The sequence below is a fragment of the Zootoca vivipara genome, chromosome 16 (assembly GCF_963506605.1).
Source record: "Zootoca vivipara chromosome 16, rZooViv1.1, whole genome shotgun sequence".
Lineage (NCBI taxonomy): Eukaryota > Metazoa > Chordata > Lepidosauria > Squamata > Lacertidae > Zootoca > Zootoca vivipara.
Genome location: NC_083291.1, coordinates 39,204,119 through 39,223,208, shown reverse-complemented (window position 1 = coordinate 39,223,208; position 19,090 = coordinate 39,204,119). Strand labels below are relative to the sequence as shown.

The 19,090-nt window shown below is 49.3% G+C and overlaps 1 protein-coding gene across 1 annotated transcript in view; it reads left to right on the top strand.

Annotated features, from left to right (window-relative positions):
• The window catches only part of L1CAM (L1 cell adhesion molecule), a 108,625-nt gene extending 89,784 nt beyond the window's left edge, over nucleotides 1–18,841 (top strand). Inside the window, 4 exon segments of the mRNA XM_060268696.1 lie at nucleotides 3,154–3,318; nucleotides 6,647–6,778; nucleotides 8,771–8,843; nucleotides 16,605–18,841. Coding sequence (XP_060124679.1) covers nucleotides 3,154–3,318; nucleotides 6,647–6,778; nucleotides 8,771–8,843; nucleotides 16,605–16,833 — 599 coding nt within the window. The 3' untranslated portion in view covers nucleotides 16,834–18,841.
• The last annotated feature ends 249 nt before the right edge of the window (nucleotides 18,842–19,090 follow it).

Genomic DNA, 19,090 nt, shown 5'->3' with positions numbered 1-19,090 from the left:
AAATCCACCACCAGGCGGCGCTGTTGCGTGTCTTTCTTGTCCACCCAGAAGACCGGGCTGCCCCCTGCTGCCTTGCTTTCTCTGATGAACCCCCGCTTGAGGTTCTTGTCGATGAAAGCGCGCAGATCCTCCAGTTCCTGGTCTGACATGGCGTACAGCTTGGCTGGGGGTATAGTTGCCCCTGGCACCAGGTTGATCTGGCAGTCAAAAGGCCTGTGCGGGGGTAGGTGGTCGGACTCCGCTTCGCTGAAGACCTCCTGCAGGTCCCAGTACGGCTTGGGTATCGCCTCACCCCCTTTGACGTGCATGGTGGCCACCGTGGCTATCGGAGGCCCCTCCCCTGGTTGGCGCTGCATGCAATGTTCCAGGCAAAAGTCCGATCCAAAAGTGATGCATCTCTGGTGCCAACTGATGGAGGGGTCGTGGCGCGCCAGCCAGCTCATGCCCAAGACGATGGGGGGGTCTGAGATGGTGGTGACGTTGAATGCCAGTGTCTCTGAGTGCCTTCCCACCGTCATTCTCATGGGGGGGGTTTGATGAGTGATGGCCCCTCCCAGCAGCTCTCTGCCGTCAATGGTTGCCACGTGCAGAGGAAAATCCAGCTGCAGAAGCTGGATCTGGTGCTCTTCTGCAAAGTTTCTCGAGAAGAAGTTCGCTGACGCCCCACTGTCAATTAAGGCGAGGACTGTCAGGGGATAGCCATTTGGGAGCGTTAGCGTGACTTCTAAAACCACTCCTGCTCTGGGAGGGGTGGGCTGGCTCTGCTCCTCTCTGTGCGGGTGGGTGGGCTGGGGCTGTTGTCTGCTGACTGTGCCTGGCTGCTGCCCCTTGTCTCCTGCAGCCAGGCTTTCCCGTTTCCCTGCTGTGGTGCTGCGTCAGTGGGGGAGGGCACAACCGTTCCCGCCTTTCCTTGCCACTCCCTGCGATGTGGGCAGTCTCTGACGAGATGCTGGGGGGAGTTGCAGAGAAAGCAATTCCCACCCCTTCCCTCCTTGCGTCTTGGCGCCGCTGGGGTTTGAAAAGCCCGCGCGCGCGCGCTATCAATCTGCATGGGTTCCTGGTCCTGACTGGCCCCAGGCGTGGCTTGAAAGGGTTGTTGGGGGAGTGGCTTCTCCTGCGACCGTGGGAACCAAGCCCGCTTTGCGCGCGTTGCTTGCTTGTCGCTCCACCGGGATTCCTGTCTCACCCCCACCGCCAGAGCCGCTTTGCTCAGCTGATCCATATTACTGGGCTTTGGACCTCTCGAGAGCTCATCCTTCACCTCCTCATGCAACCCCAAGTAGAACGCCGCTTGCATTGGGGGTGACTCTAGTTCCCACCCCAATCTGTGCACCAGCATGGTGAATTTCGCCCAATACGCGCGAACTGTCATATTTCCTTGGCGTAAATTATGAAGTTCCTCCTTAGTCTGGTCCATATGACTATCGGACGAATACATCGTTTTCAAACCTTCTAGAAATAGTTTGACATTCTTCATGCAAGGATTCTTTGTTGCGATTAACGGTCTTAGCCACTCCCTGGCTGCCCCGGTAAGGTGCTCCACAATAAACGCTACCCTGTGCTCATCATCAGGGAACTCATCGTGGTGCAGCTCAAGAGCATACACAATCTCAGTCTCAAAGCCCTGATATTCCTTCGGGTCTCCATTGAACTTGCTTACTAGCGTCCCGGCTCTCCTTCCTGGCAGCACTTGGACTTGGGGTGCCCCTCCCGCCTTGTTTTTCTCTGCATCCAGCTTGTTTTGGAGGTCTACCGCCACCGCCCTTAATTCCTGCTCTCTTTCCTGTAGCGCTCTCACCTGTTCCGCAAGTTGTAGCCGGTCGTCCTGGACCTTCTTAGTCTCTTCTTTAGCTGCCTTCAATTCCCCCTGCGCCTGCAGCGACAGCTGCTGCAGTTCTTGCTGGGCTTGCTCCGCGATCTGCCGCCATCTCTCCGCCTCTGACACGCTCATCCCGGCAACTCCAAAGTAGCCCAAAAAGGATTAGGAGGTTGCTGTCACAGTGGCCGGAGCGGACTACTTCAGAGTAACGACGCTACGCAGCTCTGCATTTTATTCTTTTATTGGTGCTGCGTATTTACAGTGCTGAAGTCATTGCTATTTACACGGAGTGATGTGGTCAGTCGGTTTCAGAACCTCCTAATGGCTTTTGGCGCGTCTTTCTCCAACACAAAAGCTTTGGCAGCCCCATCCTCTTTCCCCTCCTCTTTCTGCGTAATTCCGGAGTTGGGGGGATGGGTCTCCCGCCCTTATTCGCCCCTTCCTGTCCCACCTGGGACCCTGGCTCCTCTACCTTGCCTGAGCCTCGGACACGACTTCCTGCTTCCCCACTGGAATCGGAACTCTCTCTGCTTTCCCCTGTGCTCGGGGATTGGCTTGAACTCAGGAGGGGAGGGACTTCGCGATATCCCCTGTCCCTCACACATAGTTATACTGTATACACTTTTTAAGGAGAGGAAAGGAAGTATACAAATCAGCCTGTGCTCTTAGCGTCTGCTGGGCAGCATCAGCAGGCCAGGTTCTAGCTCAGGCATAGGCAAACTTGGCCCTCCAGATGTTTTGGGACTACAACTCCCATCATCCCTGACCACTGGTCCTTTTAGCTAGGGATGATGGGAGTTGTAGTCCCAAAACATCTGGAGGGCTGAGTTTGCCTATGCCTGTTCTAGCTAGAGATGGGGGAGAAGTCCAATTAAGCTGCATTTAAAGGAAAATCTCCTGAATTCGCACTGTCCGAAAAACACTGCACAAACCAAAACACAACCACCCTTGGAAATTCACACTTCACTGAAAATTGCAAGGAAGCACTCCAGCCAAGTAATATGTATAAGAGGTTTATTGTCGAGGTGTATGCAATGCATATATTAGTGAAAATAACATACAAAAATGCATTCCATTAGGAAAAGTGTAAATATTAGGGAAAACATGCAAAAAATGTGTATATTCGGCAATATTGCTTATAAAATGTTTACAGTAAACCACTGGTGAATCTTACAAGCATTTAAAAAAAATAAAACAAGCAATTATGTAGAAACATGGAGAACTGAACTTAAGCCCTTACTTCTTCTAACCCAGATTCAGGTGAAAGGGTGTGGCTACTGCGGGGACTGAATGCACATTCTGGTTCCCCCCATCTCTCCCTGTTTTCTACGCAGATAAAGAATCGTGGCGCACTGTAGGGGATGCCAGCTCCAGCCAGGGCTCCTTCAGCATCTCAGACTTGCAGCCAGGCAAGCAATATCGGGTCCGGCTTGTGAAAGCACACCGTACGGGGGAGGATCAAACCATCTGGGAGACAGAGGTTGAAACTAGTGGCGTTGGTAAGTGGTATTTCGGACCAAGGGATTGCATTGCTAAGAACAGCGGTTCTTTTACTGGTCTTGCAATAGCAAGACCAAGAGGCGAGGAAGGCTACCAAAGAGATTTATTGCAGTTTGGTTACTACAAAGAAAAAGATGGATTAAGGCAGAGCAAGGGATCCTGTGCCCCTTCAGTCACCAGGAACCATACTTGATGGGTGAAGTGAGAATCGAAGGCTGTCACAGGGGGAGCAGGAAGGGGCCTACTCTGAATCATGCCGGGTGGGTGCAGAACTCAGAAGATCTCAGAGGGTGGCCCCTCCATTTCCTCCCTAGGGGTGGGAGGAGACCAGCCTTGCCAGCTATTTGCTGAGAGGCCGCTGCAGAGGCAGCATGGTGGGGAGCTACTGAGGAGGAGGCAGATCTGGCCTTCAGTGAGCATTGCTGCAGCTATCACTGCCACTGCAGCAGTGAGCAATGCGTTCCTTGGAGGCTGGATCTGCTGCCCTGGGTGGGCCAGCCTTGTTCATTGGAGGTTTTTAAGCAGAAGTTGGATGGCCATCTCTCAGGGATGCTTTAGTTGTGATTCCTGCATTGCAGGGGGTTGCACTAGCTGACCCTCATGGTCCCTTTCAACTCTACAGTTCTATGATTCTATGACGTAGCTGCCTTAGAGGAGAGAGCAACTTTAGCCTGTCTTTTAAAAGGGAAGGATCTTCCTCCACTGGCTGTTTTTTAATGGAGAAAAAACCACATTAGGATCAGACCTGTTATGTTCACACTGAAGGGCTCTTCTCCAGTCTTCATTAAACTGTTCCTGAATATGATGTTACAGAAGCTTGTGTGTGTGTGTGTGGAGTCAACTCACAGCTAGTGCTTCACAATCTATCAATTATATTTTCAAAGACTTTGATTTTATTGCCCTCTTGCATTTACCTTTTGAGCATTGCCTCCCTCCTGGTTTCTCAGGCTTTTTATTAGGCGTTGTAATGTATTATTTATGGTTGTCCCTATTAAATGTGACATCTTTAAAGTGGAGAAAGGGCCTTCTGTGATCTGACGAAAGTGTCAGATTCATACTCGTGGAGACTTGGGAATTTTCATGCTGAAAAGAGCTGGTTGTGTCTCTATGCTTGGGAAAAGATGGGGAAGGTGGAGATTTGATTGCTGTCTTGAAATATTTTTAAAGCCACAGCAAAGAAGATAAGAGAGTCATTGTTCCCTCTTGCCATGTAGACAAAGGGACAAGAGGCTGCTGGTTTATATGGCAGGAGAGTGAATTTTAGGAAGACAATTCTACTTTTGAGAGCAATGGCTATATTTAGATTTGTACTGACTTAGATCAGGGGAGCTTTTTGGGGGGCAGTAGGAGATTTTATAAGAGAAATCTTGATTATTTGTTATTATATTGCTTGCTTTCTGCTCCCTGTTCCCCAAGCTATTGGGAATGGAATAAACAGATGCATTCACCTGGTGCTTGCTTAAACATCTTGGTATGTGTGTTGGTGAAAACCATTCTGTTCTCTCAAGCTGTTAGCTAATGTGTGAGCACCCCATGTTTGGGGTGTCTGAGTAGATCCATGGATGCAGGGAATGGCTGTAGCTCAATGGTAGACACACACTTTGTACATGGAGGGTTCCAGTTTCAATTCCTCGTAAACCAGAGGGGGCTGAATAAAGACCCCTCTGCAGAGCTACCGTCAGTCAACTTAGAGTAGTGGCGAGGATTCTGTGGCTCTCAAGATGTTGTTGAACTCCAGGTCACATCAGCCCCACCCACCATGCCCAACAGTCACTGGAGGGGGCTCCAGCCAAGGTCTACAACAGGGGTCCCCCAAACTAAGGCCTGGGGGCTCGGATGCAGCCCAATCGCCTTCTAAATCCGGCCCGCAGATGGTCCGGGAATCAGCATGTTTTTACATGAGTAGAATGTGTCCTTTTATTTAAAATGCATCTCTGGGTTATTTGTGGGGCCTGTCTGGTGTTTTTACATGAGTAGAATGTATCATTTTATTTAAAATGCATCTCTGGGTTAATTGTGGGGCATAGGAATTCGTTCATATTTTTTAAAAAAATATAGTATGGCCCCCCACAAGGTCTGAGGGACAGTAGACCGGCCCCCTGCTGAAAAAGTTTGCTGACCCCTGGTCTACAAGTTCCCCAAACCTGGCATTGACAGCACTGAATGGACTAATCCCCTGACTCCATATAAGGCAGCTTCCTACGCATCTTTTAACTGCCTGTGTGTGGAGGGTTGCAGGCAGCCTCTTGAGCCATTAGCTGATTTATCTCAATATGAGGCTGCAAAGGCCCTTCTGCTCATATAGAGATGGTGCTTGGTTAGAGAGGACTCCTGGCTGCTGTTCTAACCATGCTGCCACACATGGGCGGAGAGCCCTTCCCAACCAGCTGGTCACACATCTCTACAGTGTCGTCCACTCATGATACTGCTGAGAACATTGCAGAAAAGTGGTGTTTCTCTTTTGAGAGAAACTAGTAACCCAGCGCACTGTTAGGTGCAAATGGCTCCAGCATTTCTGAGGAGGTATTCCAGCAGGAGCCAATGAACCCTTAACCCCAGAAGCGTGGAGCAGATTTTGTACATTTTTGGATGTAGAGGGGGTCTGTGCCTGTGTTTGTGTGTGTTCAATAAGACAAGCTCTTCCATTTAAGACCCAGCATAATATGGGTGGCATTTCCTAGAACAGGCATCCCCAAACTTCGGCCCTCCAGATGTTTTGGGCTACAATTCCCATCTCCCCCAACCACTGGTCCTGTTAGCTAGGGATCATGGGAGTTGTAGGCCAAAACATCTGGAGGGCCGCAGTTTGGGGAAGCCTAGAATGATCTGCTCCATGTACAAACGGAATGTACTTTCCTATACGCTGCTGCATGAAGATGGGTCTAGTAATCCTCCGATCTGAAAACACACACACACACACACACACACACACACACACACACACACACACACACACACACAATTAGCTGGTGTGTGTGTGTGTGTGTGTGTGTGTGAGAGAGAGAGAGAGAGAGAGAGAGAGAGAGAGAGAGAGAGTATTTGAACCCAGGTTGTGCAGGGGTATATGCTAAGAACCTAGGGCTTCTTTTGGAGTTAGTGCGGCTCTGCCAAGATAACAGTAAGTTGTTCTCTCTGCAGCCTGATCTTGACATGCATACTTGGTGGATTTCCACCATCACGGGGAAATTGCACATTCTGGTCAGATGTTTTTGGGAGGAACGTCTCTCAGGAGTCAGAATTTTGATATGGGCAAAGCATCAAAGCATTGAATATAACAGGTTGGCCCCAGCCCGGCACGACTTAATTTCCTCTCTGTGCTCTCTGCAGTTGCTGAGGATTTCCAGAAGAGCTTTGCTGCGGAAGGTTGGTTCATCGGCTTTGTCAGCGCCATCGTTCTCCTCATCCTGGTTCTGGTGCTTCTCTGCTTCATCAAGCGCAGCAAGGGCGGCAAGTACTCGGGTGAGGTGCCCCCAGCCCCACCCTAGCACCTCGCAGCAGACCCCCGTGGGCCACCCCCCAGGCTGTTATCACTTTTCAGTTACATAACACTTTTAGTGTGCCTGGTGGCGTTCGTCCTCACAACACTCCTGTGAGGTAGGTTGTTATCGTTCCCGTTTTACAGACAAGGATGCTGAGCTTGAGAGATGGGGGAGTTGGAGTTCATGGAGGGAAGGCCGTAGTTGAGCTAGGAGTTGAACTCATGCAATCCAAGTTCAAGTCCCTTATTTGACCCACTAGGCTGGGTAAGTCCAAAACAGGGAGGGAAAACATGACACCCTCCAGATGTTGCTGGACTCCATCGGCCCCAGCTGGCATTGCCAATGGTCAGAGATTATGGGTGTTGCAGACCAGTAACATCTTGAGAGCCAGAGGTTCCCCATCTGTGCATTACATACTGGAGAGACAGATTTTAGGTTAGGACACGGATGTGTTACCAGCATAAACTGTTTTTATGGTAACTGCTTCCCTTAAGGTAGCCTGGGAATTGCACTTTCATGTTCTCAGCACGCTCTCATATCTGCAGCTCCCAGGGCTCCTTGCAGAGAAGCCAAAACAGTTGAGGCTTTTGAAAACTAGCATTACCTTTGTGTTGTTCATATGCTCTTATTACTATTTTGCTGTCCCCTGAGCAGGTGTGTGTGTGGGGGGGTCACAGGCTCAGGGGCCGAATGCAGCTCTCCGGGCTTCTCTACCTGCCCCTTGGAATTCTCCCCAGCCACCCTCTTGCACCCCTCACTGACCCTGCTTTGCACTCTCTCCTTGTGTGCTCTGGTCTGACCGGAATGTGCTCTTGAACTCTCATAATGCCACTTACATGCCTGGATGGAGGCTAGAGAGGGGTGTGTGAGTGTGTGCACAAACTAGGCACTACTGTAGAAAGGTAAATCTTTCATTGTTGCTCTGCCCATGGTTTCCTCTTGCCCTCAGCCTGAAGTGGGTTCTCTCACCTGCCCTTGGGTGTTGGAAGCCCCAGGCGGGGGGAAACTAAACAGTTACTCTAGCACAGGCATCCCCAAACTTCGGCCCTCCAGATGTTTTGGACTACAATTCCCATCATCCCTGAGCACTGGTCCTGTTAGCTAGGGATCATGGGAGTTGTAGGCCAAAACATCTGGAGGGCCGCAGTTTGGGGATGCCTGCTCTAGCAGGAGCCAACACAATGATTCCTGCCAGTGCAATGGGATTCCCCCTCCCACCACATGCCCCTCCCAGATAGCATCGGGGGGGGGGGTGTTGAGAGAACCCTGGGAACAGTGCGTGGGGGAGGGAGAGGGGAGACGGTTTCATCTGGCAGACTGAAATGCTTGGGCTGATGGAACATTTGTAAGAACACTACGTTGAATAATTTCCTCAAATAACTTCCCACCCCCACCCCCCCAAAAAAAATTAAAAGTAGCACATTGTTATCTAGAGTTGCTTCCACTCTCATCTCTGATCCAAGAGCTTTGGCAGCTTTTCATAATGCTTCAAAGCTTATTTGCCTTGAGATGGCTGTGGGACAAAAGAAATGAATTTATAGAGACCCCTGGACAATAATATTTCCATAATGTACATCTCAATGCCCTGGCGGGGGGGGGGGGCGTGTTTTCCATCTCCAGCCCATATGGCTAAGCCCTCATTCAGGTAACCACTCAGCCCCAAGAGCTGTGGGGCAGCTCTCTAACAACTGTCTGTCACAGGTCCCCGCCCCAACCTGCAGTTTTCCTATAGTTCCCATCCCAACACCTCAGTGAGGCAGAGGAGAGGCATCATAGTTTTTCAGAATGAGAGGCAGTGTTGCTCCTCTCCTCTTTTTTTAATAACATCTCCCTGCCTGCTTGGCCACCTCCTGCACTAACCTCACCCACCCCAGTCCCTAATTCCAAACCTCTGCTCTGCTCTGGTTGGTTGGTTAGTCCCCTGCCCACCAAGGCTTTCACCTCATTTGACATGTTTTCTCTTCTCCTCTAGTGAAAGACAAAGAAGACACTCAGGTGGATTCTGAGGCCAGGCCGATGAAGGACGAGACCTTTGGGGAGTACAGGTACAAAAGTGGAGATGCTCAGGAGGGAGGGTGGGATGGGAAAGACATGCAGGGGCAAGGCAGCCACTCTCCATGACCACAAGGTAACAGTTTATCCATGTGGCTTCGATAGGTCTGAACCCCAGGAACTTGAGCGGCCTCTTGTGCCTGGGGAAAGTCTGGAGTTTAGTGGGCTGCACTTGTTTGTGGCCATAGAAACAGACGCTGGGATTTATTTTTTACTATCTTATTTTGCATCCAAGACGGAACAAATTCATGCAGGAAAAGGCCATCCATGGCCACCAATCCTGATGGCCGTGTTGTGCCTTCACTGTTGGAGGCAGTGATGCTTCTGAATGCCAGTTGCTGGAAACTGCAGGAGAAGAGAGAGCTGTTGCGCCCATGGCCTGCTTGCAGGGTTCCCATGGGCATCTGGTTGGCCACTGCGAGAGCAGGATACTGAACTAGATGGGCCCCCTTTGGCCTGATCCAGGAGGGCTCCTCTTCTTAGGCTCTTACTTTATCCTCCCATCCGAGGTGTAAACAAGCCTGGGTGTTTGGATAGGTAGTGCCCCATTCTCAACATGTCAAGATATTTACTGAAGTGAGCCTGCTTCTGTGGCTGCCACCCACCTAGTCTACACCATGACCAGTCCAGCCTGTGCTTGGAATCCCAGGGACCAAACCTTGCGAGATATTAGCAGGGCTGTGTAGTTTTGCAGAAATGTGGAAAAGCAGTAGAATGTGATATTGGCCACAGAATTCAGCTTCCTTAAGAACCTCAAGCTTTCTTTTTTCCTTTTTTTAAAGGAAGCAAGTTTCTAGCCCTTATTGTTGCAAATATATACTTCTGTGGGTTGTGCCTTACTTCAGTGCCCTGAATAGTTCCTTCTCCCTCTCCACGGCTATCAAAAGAAAAATAAACTAAGTAAGATGTCATGCAAATTTGCATAATGTCTACAGGTTGTAGAAATCCCACTTCTATTGGCAGAGGATTTGGATTACCTTCATGTAAATCAATTGCTAGGGTTTTTATTTGGACACCCAGTCTTGAGTATGAGTCCCTGTTCCTTGGTGGCAGGTTCAGGGAGTGACCAAGCAGGATTAGAGCCAGAGGAGAGAGTAAGGGTGACAGTGGTAGCCAGTAAGTGATCTTCTGCAGAGTCTTGTACAAAACACCACCATCTGCCAAATGATGGTTGGTGCTGCCTAGTTAATAAGTAATCCAGTTTAGTAAATGTGAGATGGAGATTCTGATGGGGCTACACAATAGACAAGATCGGGAAGCAGTCAAAGACTGACAGGAAGCAGTGAGGAGAGGGAGGGGGGAGGTCAGCGGAGGAATCAGTTGAGTAGCCTTTCCCAGCCTTGTCAGGGCCGGTGCTAGGGTTTTTGGCGCCCTAGGCGAGGTCACCTTCTGGCGCCCCCCTCCCAGTGTGAATGGCAGGAGGGATGAAAAGTGGCACAGAGCCCATGTTGCTGGCCTGGGCAGCGGACGCTGTCTCCGTGCCACTGCCGGCGCTGCTTCCTTCCTGCTCTCGGCTGCAGCTTCTGGGCCGAGCGGGAGGAAGCGGGAGGAAGCGGCCGAGAGCAGGAAAGAAGCGGTGCCGGCAGCGGCACGGAGACAGGGGCCGCTGCTGCTGTGCGCACCTTCTGGAGGCTGGCCTGGGCAGCGGACGCTGTCTCCGTGCCGCTGCCGGCGCCGCTTCCTTTCTGCTCTCGGCTGCTTCCTGCTCGGCCCAGAGGTGCTCCTGCAGCCAATCAGAAGCTGCGGGCGCCTCTGGGCCGAGCGGGAGGAAGCAGCTGGAAGCGGCCGAGAGCAGGAAAGAAGCGGCGCCGGCAGCGGCACAGAGACAGTGTCTGCCGCCCAGGCCAGCCTCCAGAAGGCGCGCACAGCGACGGCGGCCTCAGAGGAGGATCGCCTCCCGCATCCTCCTCCCCACAGTGCCCCTGTTCACCAGGTGCCCTGGCGCCCCCCAGCCTAGGGATGCCCCTGCAGGCAGTGGCGGGCGGCGGGCAGGCTGGCCAGCGCAGCGCCCCTCAATTTCGGCGCTCTAGGCAGTGGCCTAGTTTGCCTTTATTAGCGCGCCAGCCCTGAGCCTTGTGTCCCCAGAGGTTGTTGGACTGCAACCATCATCATCCTCAGCCAATAATCAGAGATGATGGGGGCTCAACAGCATCTGGAGGGCACTAGGTTGGGGAAGGATGCAATAAAAGGTTGGTGAGGTTTCTTGAAAGGCTTGACTGAAGAAGGGAGTCCCTGGGTAAGTTAGGGGGGGTGAGAGGTCGGCAGAAGTGAGGGGTCATAAATAGGATTCCTGAAGTTTAGCATGCTGTTCACTCCTCTTGGGGCTTGTCCACACTTCCGCTTATCGCATGCCTAGAAAGCATGGGTCCAAGCAGTTTCCCCTTGACTCACACTTTCTGGGCACAAATCTGAGCAGTTATGGCCTTGCCCCACTTTCCCCAGGGAAAACCTGCTCTTTAGCCAGTGTAGGGCTTTGGGCTTTCATCTTTCCACGGCGCCCTGTGCGAGGCCAAAATTTAGCATCCCTCCACCTTCACCTTCCATTCTGCGCATGTCTATGCCATAGTTGCAACACCCTGTGGTGCCCCCTCCCCCCAGTTCAGCACTCAGTGCTGAGGAACTGGTTGTGCTGCCCTAAATCCACCTCTACTTTAGTTCTTAATTGGAACAAACGGAAAACCAGATTGCCATTTGCTACAGTTGAGCTCTGAAGAGCGGTTTTCCCTTGGGGTGGGGGGAAACAGCGGAACAAGAGGAAGTGTGGATAAGCCCTTAGTATATTTACACACACACACACCCCTTTACTGCAGTCCATAGACCCAAAATACAAAGTACAACTTAGCCTTGGTATATGCATTTTTGCCCTTAGTCCCCTGCAGGACACTCTCGAAATATGACGCTGGTTTTCTCTCTTTTCTCCCCCATTTCTTGCTTCATTAATGGAGGTCCCTGGAGAGGTAAGAGGGATATCCCGGGACTGCATATTGCCTGAGGAAGGTGGGGCTGGACAAGGACACTCACCCCCTTGCTTCCGCCCTCTCTTTTTCACAGTCTTTATCAACAAATGACCCTTAAATGCTTTCCTCATCTTTTGCAAATCTAAATGAAAAATAGGTGTCAAGACAGATTACATTTTAAATGCTGTTCTCTTCCACTGTCTGTCTTGCATTAGCATTCCAGTGATAAGTCCTTGAGTTCCAGACTAACAGGCAGTCTTATTAATGTTAGCTTGTGAAAATGGCTTTTAATTTCTTGGTAGATCTCCCCTGAAATGCTACATGCCTGATCTTTCCACCCTGAGGATATATACTGTATGCAGATTATGTGATAAATGTCTGGAATCTTGCAGGGATGAAGGCTTCACAATGCCATAGCATGTTTACTTAGAAGTAAATCCAACTGGACTGGGGGGGGTATTCCCTGGTAAGCATGCATAGGATTGCAATCTTCACATGTTCAAAAAAAAGCACACATATTGTCTTTGAGTATCTGCAACTGCTCTGGCAGATAGGCCAGTGTTATTTTTCCCAGAGGGAGGTCTGAGGAAATGCTGGTTTACCTAACAAGGGCCAGTGAGTGTGTTGAGGCAAGGCTCAAATGACAGATGCTCTGATTTGTAGTGAATGGACAGTCTTATCCACGCCAACCCATCTAAACCCCATAGAACACAGTGGGCTTAACTACCGAGTAAGCCTGTATAGGATCATGTGGCATGTCTGTGAGCCACTGTAATATCCAGTTCCTGAGGATCATTTGTTTCTGTCCCGTCCCTGTCCCCCTGTTGTTGGGTTGTTTTTTTGCATTCTCCATTAGCTAACTGCAGGCCTTTTTGAACTGTGGTTGTTCTAACTTGATTTAATCTTATCTTCTTATCTTCTTTCCTACTTTAGTTTTATTTATTGTTTTTAGACAGACAGGGATTTGATCATCAAAACAAGAAAACACTCAAGAATATAAAATCACTATTCCGTAATCATCAAAACTGATGACCACATATATTTTCAGCCGCACATTTTTCATTCATTTTTTTCTCTGTTGCCAAGCAACAATTCAACATTTTCCAAATTCAGCCAATAATCCTTTTCAGCTAACAAGCGGCTGAAGTTCCTAGAGCTTTGGACAATGAACACTGACATAGGAAATGCAGCAGATGTTCAACAAGCCCATATGCCCCATCTCAAAGCTCCCCCACCCTCCAGTGTTTTCTATTTTGATAATAAGTGAATATTTATTGTTAGCCACTTTGGGTACAGCTTATAAATAAATTCAGTCAATCAGTTGAAGCATGCAGTATTCTTTCATAATGAACTGCAATGGGCATTCAGTGAAACTACTCTCTCCTAATTATATATTTAGGAAAGAGCAGGTGTGTGCTACTGGAAGAGTGCTGGGCAACGTTCACACAATTCAACATTAACATCTCAGATTGTATAAAAACATTCTTCATTGCATTTGTAAATTTGACTTTTGTTACTGCTGCCGCAGCACTACAAGATTGCTCATGAGAGAAACTGTATGAATGAATGAAATCAAGCATTCCAAGAGGTCCCGTTAGAAATACAATTTAAAGCTTGTTGTTAAAGGCAAAGTCTGGACAACCTGTTACCCATTTTTAGCCAATTATAAACAATGCAACTTTGAACTCCCATTTTACAAAGGGTACTTTGCTTTAATTATTATTTTATTGATGATGTTTTCATGAATTTGGAGAAATGCTTTTAGAGTGTTTGGTAGTCCCTTCTCCCAAAGCCCTTTTATTCAAAATAATTTTTGAACAATGTTGGGATTCTAGATATTGTGCACATGGAAAAAGCGGATCATACCCAAGAATTTAGCTATATCCAAAAGCCTTCAGCCTTTTCATACCCAGGACCCACTTGTAACCCAAACATGCATTTGGAGACCCATTTTTTAATCTTTTACCATATATTTGCATGGTGGTAGTGCTCCTGTTGCGACCCACAAGTTGAAGACCAGTGTCCTAAAGGAAACAGTTGCATGTGGACAAATGCAGTCCATCTCCTATTGAAACCAATGGCAAAACTTGGTTTTAATGAACAGGAACTGCACACAGTTGTACAGGGGGGAGAGGAAGTGTGTGCATGCATGTGTGTGTGTGTATATATATAATGATATCAGGATAAAACTGACCCAAGAGCTCATTGTGAATGATTTGACCTCCTTCTCTCTTATTGTCTTCCTTCCTTGAAGTTCATCAATGCTTAGAATTAGGTAACGATCTCCCCCTTGCCCTCCAGCCCTTGCACTTTTGTCCTGATCTGCTCTCCTGGAGCACCAAAGCAGCATCGTCTCAGCTACCTGCCATCTAGGCCTTGCAGAAGGCGCCTTGGGGTTCCCTGCTTCCTCCCTTCAGGAGCTACTGAATAGATGTGTATTCCTAGTGCTGCAGCCTGCATGCTTTCCTCTTTGCGATGTGCAGTGGGCATGGGCCTTTGTAGCTTTGTCAGAATTGATGATGACAACAGAGATTCACTTTGGTCTCTGACAACTCCCTGCCTCATTAGTTCATGGGCATGTTTTTGCACACTTCTGCAGCCAGGGCTTTGCTCAGCCCCTCTAAGGTTCACTTGACTGAATATGCGTGCTTATTTCTAACAGGTGTCACGCCTGTGGTACAGTTGGACTCCTTTGAACCTGACTTCTCTCTCTGTGCAACAATATGCAATTCTGTACAAGTTCAGAAAAACTGCAGAACTTAGTACTAGCTACATAGTGTCTTGAGAATCTCAACTTCCATTTAAATGGGGTGTGGGTTGGGGAGCATGTTTCTGGGCCTTATGGTCGTGAAGATAGAGCAGCTATCTAGTGAAATCGTCACAGCTCAAAGGAGTACAGTCATACCTCTAGATACGAATGCTGTGTGTTGCGTACAACGCGGGTTACGTACATGCCGAACCCGGAAGTAACAGAACGGGTTACTTCCGGGTTTGGCAATTTGCGCATGTGCAGATGCGCCGAATCTCGCGGCAAGCATGTGCAGATTCGGCGCTTCAGGTTGAGTACTGCTCTGGATGCGTACAGGGCTCTGGAACGGATCCCGTTCGCATCCAGAGGTACCGCTTTACTGACAGGATTTCATGAGATCAGAAAGTGAGGCCTTCAGTGGTCCAGGGTGCTCATTGCCCCTTCCTACAGCAAGCAAAGTCAGAATAAATAATATGAGCTAAAGAAATAGATGCAGATTTGCTTAGTTTGCATGTTGCATACAGGTTGCAGGATCTGGCCTTTCCTGATATGACATTTGGGGTTCCTTGGTGCATTTTTGAAGCACACATAGCCCTATCTCCAGTCCACACCCACACTTTCTTCCCAGTCATGCCATCTCTGGCTCACTTACAGCCCTTGTTTCACAGCCATAAAACAAACACGTCCCACAGGAGAGCACCCAACCTTGGGCTTCCCAATTTGTATTTCCTTTTGCGCTTTCCTTTGTTGTAGGCTCACAACCAGCATTAGGGGCTCTTGGGAGCCCAGGACTTTTATGATGACATTTGTAAGGAGGGCCAACCTAGACACTTACAGGCACCTTAAGCAAATGTTTGCCTGTTGTGTGTGAAAGCAACACCCTCCCCACCTTCCCTCACTGGACTCTGGTGCTTTAAGAAGTACTTGATTTTGGGGATTCTCATCCACTGAGATGGGGCACAATCCACCAAGAGCTTCTCTTACACAAGACCCATTGAAACAAACAGGACTACTTCTCAGTGACTTAAGCCCCAGGGGACAGGTCTGTCTGGCTTCCACTCTGCTGCACGTAAATGACAGCCCAAACCTGTTGCCTAAGGGCTTCTCCATGCTTACCTTTTGCCCTGCTCTTCCCATGCTTTAAAGCTCCATGTCCAAGCGCTCTTTCTTTTACCCCAAAGATTTCCCCATGAAAAACCACTCTTTAAAGTTGAAGCACAACGAAGAGCAGTTCAGCAGTAAAGAGCGGGTTTTTGCGGGGAACTCTCCAGAGGAAAGGTTAAGGGTGGATAAGCCCTAAGATGACTTATTCCTCCTCCTCCTCGTTGTTGTTGTTGTTATTATTATTCCCTGCCCATCTGCCTGGGTTGCCCAGCCACTCTGGGCTGCTTCCAACACATTATAATACTACAGAAAACATCAAACATTAAAAACTTCCTGATACAGGGCTGCCTTCAGATGTCTTCTAAAAGTCAGATAGTTATTTATTCCCTTGGCATCTGGTGGGAAGATGTTCCACAGGGAGGACACCACTACCAAGAAGGGTTCCCTGTAACTTCCCTTCTCACAATGAGGGAACCTTGGAGCTAGACCTCAGTGTCTGGGCTGAATGATGGGGGCAGGGCTACCTGTGTGAATGAGACTCTCAAGCGCTCTGCAGATGCAGCTTCTCTCACAGCCATTCCCACAGTGTGTGAAGCCATATTGGTAATGTGTGGACTGGTCCTCTGGCACACAGTTGTATGCATGCCCTTCACTTCTCCCCACCCCCCAAATATTCAAGTCTTGCAGTTTTGCATGCTGCCTTATAGTGGAGTGGGGAAGCTGTGGCCCTTCAGGTGTTGGGACTCCAACTCCCATCAGCCCCACACAACATAAGAAATGGTCAGGGATGATGGGAGTTGGAGTTCAATGGCACCTAGAGGGCCATGGGTTTCTGCACCCATGATTTGTATGCTTCCCTTTGAGGTCTGCCTTGCCTAGCGGAATGTAGCGCACACCAGTTACCGCTCTTGCCTTTTCTCATCCCTCTCATTTCCTCCCTGCAGTGATAATGAGGAAAAACCCTTCACAAGCAGCCAGCCCTCCCTGAACGGTGAAATCAAGGCCCTGGGAAGCGACGACAGCTTGGCCGACTATGGGGGCAGCGTGGATGTCCAGTTCAATGAGGACGGCTCCTTCATCGGCCAGTACAGCGGTCAAAAGGGCAAAGAAGGAGGGGGAAACGACAGCTCAGGGGCTACGAGCCCCACCAATGTGGTCACTGCCCTGGAATAAAAGAGGGGGCACCTCCCCAAAGGATACCCCCAACCCTGGGGGGAAGAGGATTTCCCTGTGGATTATTGGGTTGAGGACACAGGGATAACCCCCTCCTCACCAAGGGAAAGAAACAAAGAAAGAATAATTGCTCAAGCGGAAGTGGTAATTGGGGGAATTCACCCCTTTGTTTACTAGCTGACCCCCCCACCCCATCAGGGAGGGTTAGAAAATCAGGGGATTCCCATAATTATTCACCCAGCCCTGAGCAAAGTCATATTTCTCTCCTTTCTGCACCCCTCTCCCAAAACCCAGTTATCCTTCAGCCAAATTGGGTGTGTGTGTGTGTGTGTTTGTGGCGGGGAGGGCAGGGCGGTGACAAGCTCAGAGGGGCTTAGTGGGGCTCAGTGTTCAAAATTGCCAAAAGAACGGATGACCCCCTTCCCAATCCTCAGAAATGTTCGTTCTTCATAGGTGTTTAGGAAGCAGGTGCTAACTGGTACTGCAAAGTCCCATCTCCACTCCCCACCCCAAGACATGGGAAGCAGACAGAACAGCTGGTGGAATAATAGGGGCTGGGAGTCCATGGGGATCTTCTGCCTGCCCCTGCGGAAGGAAGGAAGGCTTGTGGGGTAGCTGAAAAGAAAGCTGTGGGAAAGGAATGAGTATCAGTGGGCTGGAAAATTCAAAAGCTGTGGGTCTCTTGATTCTGCTATGCACCCCCTTCTTTTCATGGATTAAGCCAACTGAAGTTTCCTAACATTTGCACCTAGCAGGGGAGGTGTGCCCCAGCTGCACCCCCCAAATCCCACTGCATAGATCTGTCAATCCTTCCCTCCTTGCTTGCTTGATTCCCCAACCCATGCCTTGTTCAGGGGGCAGTTCCCTTTGACCAGTGGGCTTTCAAACTTTCCGTCTTGAGGTTTGTGTGCTGAGGCCTTCTTGCACATCTGCCATGGAGGTCTGCGTTGCCAAGCATTCTGGGACAGGGTCCAGGGTCCACACTAAGCATTGCAGTGGAAGATTGGTGGTCATAAGCAAGGGGTTCTTCAGGAGAAACTTAGCTGCCATGATTCACTGAGGAACCCCCAAATTGGTTTTCAAGAGGCTCCAGGTTACACCCCTGGGAACAAAGTTTGAAACCCATTGCCAGAACTTAGTCCCCTTCTGGTGCTGAATTTCCCACTTAGGGTGTGTGTGTGTGTGTGTGTGTGCGCGCGCGCATCTCTCTTGTTCCTTTTTCTTCCTTTTTGGGTGCCACATTAATTCATGTCCCTCTTTTTTCTGATGACCAAAACCCATGGTTCCTTCCACTGGGCCAAATATCTTACCATTTCACAGACACCCCCCTCCTCTTTCTCTGTTCCCCACTCCCAGCCTCCCCACAAACAATAGAGAAAAGGGAAAAAAAACCAAGAACCTCTGTGCTTCTTGAATGCATCTCACGCAGCTGCCTTGCTACACGTTCTGTCTTTTGAAAGTGGCCTCTTCACCGAATCAACCCCCACCCCACCCCCATCTCCAGCCTCTGTCTGATGTGATTTTTTTTCCTCTTGCTTGTTGGGGATGAAGCAAACCCTTGCTTTTTTTGCATAAAACGTTTTTTAAAATAACAATAAAAAATAATAACAAAAGTACTCTGATGTTTTGAGCAACCCTACGCAAAATAAACCCCATCTTTTCCCTGGTCTGTAAATATTTCAAACCCTTGTGCTCGAGTTTGTTTTAGGTATCTTAGGACTGGTGTTTTGAAGTCTTCTAGTTGGTCTATTTAGGTGGCTTGGAATTTAAAAAACAAAAAAGGGAAAAAAAACATTTGAAAAGTCCCCTTCCTCCTACTCTGTGACGCCTTCCCCCCCCCCCCCGCTCCAAGCCTCCCTGCCCTGTGTATTCTTCTCTTTTGTCAGGTCTGTTGCTATCTACCTTTCTCTCTCGATGGCTTTTTTAATATATATATATATATGTATATATAAACAGAATTATAAAATGGTAAATAAATGCTGAAATTGGAGCTTGCTTGGAGTGATGATGGGGAAATGTGGCTCATGACAGGCCTGTTCTCTTGGGGTCCCTAAAGCCAAACCGGTTTTCCTCTTGCCAATCCAAAGGACACTCTTTACCTCTCTCAGTGACTAAGTTGGCACCATGCTGTGGGAGGGGCCATAGCCCTGTGGTGGGCCACATGCCTTTCATGCCTAAGATCCCAGGTTCACCCTCTGGCATCTCCAATTAAAAAGGGACCTGGGAGCAGGTGATGGGGAAGGACCTTTCCTTGAAA